This window comes from Rosa rugosa, chromosome 4 (genome assembly GCF_958449725.1).
Source record: "Rosa rugosa chromosome 4, drRosRugo1.1, whole genome shotgun sequence".
Taxonomy (NCBI): domain Eukaryota; kingdom Viridiplantae; phylum Streptophyta; class Magnoliopsida; order Rosales; family Rosaceae; genus Rosa; species Rosa rugosa.
In genome coordinates this window covers 42758683-42767242 of record NC_084823.1, presented here as the reverse complement: position 1 = coordinate 42767242, position 8560 = coordinate 42758683, and the positions used below count along the sequence as shown (strand labels likewise).

Sequence of the window (8560 nt, the reverse complement as noted above, 5' to 3'; positions counted from 1 at the left end):
GATTTCTTCCGGTGTCATCTATGTTGGGATAGTACTGTATTTTTAGCATGGATCATTAAAATTATGCAATGGTTTTTGAATTGGAGTTTTTAAATGGGAAACACAAATAAGAATGTACAGATTTAAGTGGTAAACAATATTATCCATATGTTTATAAAATCAGAACCAATATGATTTTTCAAGTATGTCTTATTTCTTAAGCAACAATTGTTTACAGATTGCTGTTTTGGGAATTAGAAGGATTTAACATATCTAACTGGTCGAACCCACATAAATGTGTAAATAAAATTATATAATCATCTATATATTTGTACGGATAAGTTAATTTAATTTATTTGATTTTCCAACCATGAACTCCATGCCTGTAACTATTTTAATTTACAGGAACCAGTTCACATTGATTAGTTGTAGATATATAGTGCATGATCAAGATCATGAAACAGATTGAAGAGAAAATCAATATATGTATTTAAATAGATCGAAAAATTTACCTAATACCGTCAATCTAGTAAGTATATTTCTTATGTATATGAAAACGACTATTTCAAGAAACTTTTTATAAAAACCATTTTACAATGTGGACTACTGGCAACTGAGATGACATCTATGTAATGCATAATTGCATATCACTTCGTAATGATAATTGACTGATGTAAAATGCTTACATTATGCTTTTAGGGCAAACACTAAGAATTGTGCTTTCAGTGCCCATGCCCAAAAGTACAAAAGCCGGGCCTATACTCGGTTTAACTGTTCTAAGAAGCCCATGAAACTGTTCACTTGCTGTGTTTAATCTACTGATTTTGCACCTTTATAGGTTTATTTGTTCACTTGTATGCGGTTTGGGATCGGTTTGTTCTTCTGAACAGTGTAACTTCAACCAGTTTTGTAGTTTTGTTAGTTGTTTACTTATTGAGAAGTTCATGTTCGTACAATTTGCTCATTAGGGCGTATACTACTAACTTGACTCTGAATTTATGATGACTCCAGTTTAAGCTGAATGCAATTTTGTTCCATGCATTGCATCAAGTTTTCGGTAGAATTGACTTGTTCGAAAGTTGACTATGCGAGCATATCTTTGCATGTTGCTGGTAGCTCGGAAACCGACCTTAGCCTTAACCTGAAAGAAGATTCATGTACTGTTTCTTTGAAGCCCTCTGATCTCCTTGAAATGAGGAGGAGTCAGTTGGCTGAAGGGTCCCTTCTCCATCTATTAATTGATAAAGAGAGAGAAAATACATAAAAGAATGAGAACATGCATTATCTAACTCAGCTGGAAAGAAGATGGGAGAATCACATATATCCACCCAACTGACCCAAGGTAATTTAGACAAGCATAGTACTAAGAAGTAACACAAAAGTTTGAAGAGCTAAATGAAAGCAAAAGGAAGAAGTTAATTAATAGCTAAATCCGGAAATAATTTACCTAAAGGTGATTCAATAAAGTTATTCAAAGTCCAGCATGACATATTTTATGCAAGAATCATTAATTACACACTAATCCAAGTCTAATCCCACTCAAGAGTACGTATCAGGGAGGAACTTAATTTTTTTTTTCTTATCTAACTCAAGCTTGAATCGGGTTAATTATTACAGTTGTGAGCCATTTTCAATCCCGATCGAGTCTTATTTTTGTGATCGACAAAGCTTGTGTTACAAGCTCGCTCATATTTAAGCTTAGGTACGGTCTAGTCCTAATTAAAGAAAATTGGATAATCAAATTTAGGACCTCTGTCAACACTTTATTTGAGCGAAATGTTTTAACACTAGACTAAAGGCTAGTTGGCAGCTTGACAATACTAGCTTAAATGAAAGAAAAATTTTACAATATTAATTAAATTGAATAGTTGGTGGAGCAAATTAACTAAATACTAATAAAATGTATTATAATTGTGTAACTAATGATGGAAGTAAAACGTTGGCCAAGGCCAAGCTATGTGAGCCGAGGTCAAAAAATCACTTGTGCAGTGTCATAATAAAATCCGAGTCGTGTCAATCAAACCGAAACTCGATCATAATTGACTCGTAGTTTATAAGCTGCTCGAGCTTGGACAAATCAAACTTAATATGAACTCAACAGATATCGAGCCAATTTACAACTCTATCTTTCAATTATATAGATGGGCAGAATGCTGTACTGCAACTAATATATAAGATTATAAGGTCTTGTGATTAGTGTTAATTGATGAATTACTTTAGCTGTCATATCGCAACCATTGAGTGGGTAACAAGACCCTACAGACATACACCATTCGGTTCCTACTCCAGTCTCAACAAGATCTGGTGAATATAATTTCATATCTCCAAGAGAATCGTATGTTTGGCCAAAAAAAAAACAGAATATTCATGGATTTCTCCTTTCCGAATCATTAGATCGAGTTGTGTGGTAGAGGCCAAAGTGCAATATCTTTTGTTATTTCGATAATGTATAGCTTCTCAAATTAGATGGTGTTCTTTTTCCGCCTGTAATATATTTTTCAAAGCTTGCTGCGACAAGTGTAAGAACTTGGAAAGATAAAACGAACTCATTGCCACCAAGTGAGAAGCTTAGATATCGATTCGCAGTATCTTGAAGACCAACTGCAGTCTTTGAGCTCCCTACATTTAGTAGAATGAAGGGGAGAGAGATTAGATTTCTAGCCTCAAAAAGACACTACATAACCGATTGTTACCAACAATCGAAATCTTCAGCTGATTAATTTGCGTAAAGGAGACCAATTTATATGAGGTCCGGTTATATTGTTAATCAGCTAAAAATTTGGGGAGACCGATCCAAACACCACTTGGGGAGTATTATTCGTCCCTTGACGTACTGATCTTTCACGTACCCCAACTTTATCACTGTCAGATGATCAGTGCTACTTTGTCAAAAACAGAGTGATGTAATACAAATCATCTAATAATCGTTTAGTCCAAGTGCCTCTCTACGACTCTACCTAGCTAAACCCTAAACCAAATTATTACCCCAAGTCCCTAACCCCCCTTTTTTATTTTTTTTTATTTGTCAGGCATCAATATTTGATTTTGCAATTATAGAGAGCTTTTATTCATACATCTAAATCTGGTATTTAGGTCTCCTCACTTAATAAACCTCCAACATACTTTTAGAAATAACCAATATGTTATCTACACATTCCAAATTTTCCCACAATGCCCATCCCTAATTTTCTCAGTTGATCTTTGAGATATGCACCCGAATGCTCTTCTTCTCGTGATTTCCCTGAGTTACCATCCATGGCCTTACGCTTGTGCAAATGGTATATGAATTTTATAGGGGCGGGCGCGGTGCGGTTCGGTTCGGTTTGAGGCCCAAACCGTTTTTTTCGGTTGGCTTATATATCAAACTGCAACCACATTACAAAAGGACTGAACCGATTATTTCGGTTACACCATTTTTCGGTGCGGTGCGGGTCGGTTTCGGTTTGGAGCGATTTATTAATTTCAACTAGAAAGAGAGGGCCAAAATCAAGCTTATTTTTACCTAACAATTTCAGTAAGACATAAATAAATTTTGAATGCATTTAGTGTCCACACAAATCGGCAAATATCACCCAAATATCAAGCAACTTGCAGAAAGACCATAGCAACTTATTACACACACACACACACACACACACACACATATATATCAATGATCAAGCAAACATAGCAACTTATTACAAACTGAAAACCTAATAAAAAATAGATTTCTTATATATTGAAAACCAACATTTCCATCAATAAAGAAATAATAAATAAATAAAATGTAATTAAAATAAATTCGGTGTGGGTCGGTTTAAATCGGGCGGTTTATGACCCGAAACCGCAACCGAACTGCTTTTATACGGTTCGGTGCGGTGTGATCATAAAACGAAACTGTTTTAGTTCGGTGCGGTTACCGAACCGTTTTTCGGTGCGGTTCGGGTCGGTAACCGCATTTTCGATACAAAATGTCCACCCCTAGAATTTTAGGGTATATGTTAGGTGTTGGGTTATAACTGTGTGCGTTGCAATTTTGGTGTTGTAAAACTCAATGATACGAGTTTAGAGAGTGTTGTTCAGCTTATTTAGATTGTGGCTTATTTGGAGTTTTGGGGTTAGAATTGTGTCTTGGAATTGAGAGAGGCAATTCATACATATATATATATATATAAAGGTACGGATTTCCGGTTTTTACCCAGTTTTTTTATTACACATTTACATCTTAACCGTTCAGTTTTTAGGTCCTAATGTATAGATCATCTCTACAAATTTTCAGCCAAATTGTTGTTCGTTAAGGCATCCAAAACTGTAATTTACACGAACGAACCGAATTTGTCGAACCGGAACCGTTCGTCTTCATTGTTGTAAACAGGGGCGTAACCAGTCACAAGGCTGGTTGGGCTATAGCCCAAGGGAGAATCAAGGACAAAAAGCCCCAAGTATAGGTATTGCAGCCCACTTAAAAAAATAAAAAATTATATATGTATACACATCATATTAAATTATTAATCCTGACTTCCTTTAGTTCCTTTATTCCTTACCAGAGAGTAGTTGACAGCTCCTCTTCTTGAATCTTGACTTCCTCAGTTCCTCTTCCTCAGACCTCAGTTCCTAATCCTCAGCTCCTCTGACCAAGTTCATCAGTTCGTCAGTTCGTAAGTTCCTCTTCCTCAGTTGCTCCAAGGCTCCAACCCGATTAGCTCCAGATCACCCACATAAAGGTAGTTCTAAGTTCTAATTTCATCTCTCCCAAGCCCCATTGATGAGTTTTGCTTGCAATTGACTGTGAGCTTTGAATTTCATAGGCTTCAATTGAAGTAATCGGAAGACCGGAACTTCGTAAGAGATCATTGAATGGCAAAAGCCTGAAATATTTCCAAATCGTGTCATTCCTGTGAGTTCTCTCTTTCTAATTCTTTGCTTAATTGGTTGGAGGTCATGAGGTGGATCAGTGAATGTTTGAAATATGTGATAGGGATGGCGGGCTATTGATAAATGATAATCGGTAATTTGGTATATTAGTTGCTTTGCGGTGGATTAATTGGTTTGCTGTGGCTATTGGATAATTGGAAGCTTGCAATATTAAATATGGATGTTTGAAATATGCAATATTATATGTGGTTGCTTTCAGTTGCTTTAGTTGCTTTCAGTTGCTTAGTTTTTGTTTTTTGTTGTTTTTGTTTTGGTTATAAGTTATAACCTGGTGCTTGAATCTTGATGTTGGTTTTTGGTTTTTGTATATATATATATATATATATATATATATATAATTTTAATAATGATACATATATATTATTATAGGTATTGAATACAATGACGGATCACCGAAAACCCAAGCGGTATAAAAATCTTCTTTCATGGTTTACAAGTGATACTCCATCTAGTGGTAGTGGGAATGAGATTGGGAGTGGGAGTGGGAGCGAGAGTAGAAATGTGACTGAGAATTCTGTGAATGATGTCCTTTTAAACTCTTGTCCATCTAGCCCGGTAGAAGAGTGTGGTAATGATAGAATTGAGACAGAAGTGTGTTTTGATGTTACTTCTCTTGAATGTGATCCTGGAATACGACGTCCAATATGCAAGTATCCTTTGAATGAGCGTGACAATATTTGAAGAGCTTATGTGGTCTTAGGACCATATCAACCCCAATTAAGTAGTTATCCATCTTCTTGGGATGGAGGTCAAGGTCGAAAATTTTGTCACAAATGGTTCAAAGATTGGCATTGGCTTGAGTATTCCATAGAGTTGGATAAAGCATATTGCTTCCCTTGTTTCTTATTTGATAGTTATCCATCCCATCATCCAGCATTCACTGAATATGGGTTTCAAGGTTGGAAGAATGTTACGTCCAAACAATTTGGCATTTTGGGTCATGTGGGAGGTGTTAATTCCCCACATAATACTTGCATGCATAAGTGGGATACACTAAGAAACCCATCTAAGCATATTGAAAGAGTGATTAGCACACAATCATCACAAGAAGTAGCAAATAACCGACTTCGGCTTAATTCTACTATAGAGAGTGTAAGGTTGTTGGCAAACCAATGATGTGCTTTTAGAGGTCATGATGAATCGGCTAATTCATCCAATGGTGGCAATTTCAATGCGGTTTTGCAAGCTTTTGGAAGAGTTAGTTTAGAAGTCCACAAAGTCTTACATAATGCTCATGGGAATGCCAAGTATATTTCTCCAATTATTCAAAGACAAATCCTAAATATTCTTGGTAACAAAGTTAGAACCAAGATTCGTGAGGAAGTGGGAGATGCTAAATTTTGTATCCTTGTTGATGAAGCGGTTGATGTGTCTAATAGAGAACAAATGGCTATCATTCTTCAATTTGTTGATTGTGATGGGTTTATTAGAGAACGATTTTTCAAAGTTATTAGTGTTGCAGACACTTGTTCTCAAACTCTTAAAAATGAGATATCCAAAGTCCTTGCCCAATATGATCTTCAAGTAGAAAATATGCGTGGCCAAGGTTATGATGGTGCTAGCAACATGCGGGGTGAATTTAATGGTTTACAAGCTTTGTTTCGTGAAGAGTGTCCATATGCATATTATGTGCATTGCTTTGCTCATCGCTTACAATTGACTTTAAATGCCGCAGCTAAAGAAGTGCATGATATTTGGCAATTCTTTTCAACTCTAAATGTGATTGTTAATTTTGTTGATTCTTCTGCAAAACGGCATTCAGCATTAAGAGTCATCAGAGAAGAAGAAATTGCAGATTTAGTGGCTGCAGGTACCCTTGAGACAGGTACAGGGGCCAATCAAACTGACACTTTGCAACGAGAAGGAGCTACTCGTTAGGGCTCACATCTTCGCTCTATTTCAAGTTTGATCAAGTTATTTGGAGCTACTCAAAAAACTCTTGCAGATTTGGTTGCAAATGGACCAAATAAATTACAAGGAGAAGCAATGAGTGTAGGTAAGGCTATGAAGAGTATTGATTTTGTGTTTTGCTTGCTTTTGATGCATGATGTCATGAAGATTTTTGACTTTCTTTGTCAGTCATTGCAAAAAAAAGCCATAGACATCTTGAATGCTCTAAATTTTCTTTCAATAACAAAATCAAAACTTCAAGATATGAGAGAAGATGGTTGGGATGATTTGATTATGAGGGTTGAATCATTTTGTTGTGAGCATGATATTGTTATGCCAGATATGTCTGCTCCTTACAAGAAAGGTACAGAGCGGGCTTGTGAACAAAATATTACAAAGGAGCATTTTTATCGGGTCAATATACTTAATGCTGTAATAGACTTTCAGTTGGCAGAGCTGGATAGTAGATTTACAGATAAGTCATTGGAGCTTCTTGTTCTTAGTGCTACATTTGATCCACGTGATAATTTTCAATCATTCAGATTTGAAGATGTTTGCAATCTTGCTTTGAATTTTTATCCTATGGATTTTTCATCATCTGATATGCTTGCTATAGATATGGAGTGTGGATATTTTCTAACAGATATTCAGAGGGATCCAAGATTTGCCAAGACAACTTCTGTGTCTGATTTGTGTCGGCGGTTAGTTGAATCAAGAAAGTCAGCATTCTTTCCTATGATTTATAGATTGATTTGTCTTGTGTTGACTCTGCCAGTTTCTACAGCAACAACAGAGAGAGCATTTTCGGCTATGAACATCATCAAAAATAAACTTAGAAATAAGATGGAAGATGACTTTCTTGATGATTTGATGGTTCTCAACATTGAAAAAGAATTTGCTGATAGTATTGACAATGATTCTGTGATTGCTGAGTTTGAAATGAGTGGGCCTCGGAGGGTACGATTTAGTTAGTTTTTATTATTTTACAACAAGTTTATGCTTGTAACTTTTAATTTAAGGGGTTTTGGTTTTATGTCCCCCCCTATTTTATGTTTTGAATGATAATATTAAAGGCGTGAGGATGAGCCTCCCACTGGGTTCCAAACCTCAAAAGAAAAAAAATTTACGAGCTTGCAAAATTTGTATGCACTTAAATCCAACCCAACCCCTATTCAGATCCTGGATACGCCACTGCTTGTAAATTACAGTTTTGAATGCCTTAACAATCATCAAATTAGCTGAAATTTTGCAGAGATGATCTATACATTAGGACCTAAAAACTGAACGGTTAAGATGTAAATGTGTGATAAAAAAGTGGGTAAAAACCGAAAATCCGTACCTAAGAAAAAGGTACGGATATCCGCACCTGAGAAGCCCTGTATATGTTTATCACAGTTTATGTATATATAGGGAGCTCGGCCAAAAGTATAAGAAACCCTCTAAGAAGGAGATTCACGTCATGCTTACAACGGTCGATGTGGTCTAGGGTTGACTTTGTCCATCCAATTTGACCAAGATCTCCTGCCACAACAAAAATAATTGGAAATTGAGCTGGGTTCTTAATCTGAAACTCAAAACCTTGTCCTCACAAAGTAATCTGTATCATGGTCAACAGGGTTTTGGGTTTCCACGGGAACTAGAGGACTTTGCGAGGCTAAGGCAGGATATACTCGGCTGCGATGAGTATGAAGGTTATCGAGATTAAGAACAAAAATGGTAAAATGAGTTTGGATTCCATTTTCTTTCCTGAATATTGGAGATTCCCCCTCCCCTCTTT

At 36.2% G+C, this 8560-nt stretch overlaps 1 protein-coding gene across 1 annotated transcript; it reads left to right on the top strand.

Annotated features, from left to right (window-relative positions):
* The first annotated feature begins 5274 nt into the window (after positions 1 to 5274).
* On the top strand, positions 5275 to 8488 carry LOC133744851 (uncharacterized). Its single transcript, XM_062172882.1, has 4 exons — positions 5275 to 5543; positions 6021 to 6718; positions 6839 to 7740; positions 8399 to 8488. The coding sequence occupies exons 1-4, from the start codon at positions 5275 to 5277 to the stop codon at positions 8486 to 8488; spliced, it is 1959 nt and encodes a 652-aa protein (XP_062028866.1).
* Positions 8489 to 8560: the final 72 nt, after the last annotated feature.

Bases quoted from the DNA above. Each gene is read 5' to 3' on its own strand.
- LOC133744851 (XM_062172882.1), top strand. From the start codon at position 5,275: ATGACGGATCACCGAAAACCCAAGCGGTATAAAAATCTTCTTTCATGG. The intron at 5,544-6,020 runs GTATCCTTTGAA...ATGTGCTTTTAG, and splicing joins ATACGACGTCCAATATGCAA to AGGTCATGATGAATCGGCTA. The intron at 6,719-6,838 runs GTACAGGGGCCA...AAACTCTTGCAG, and splicing joins TGCAGGTACCCTTGAGACAG to ATTTGGTTGCAAATGGACCA.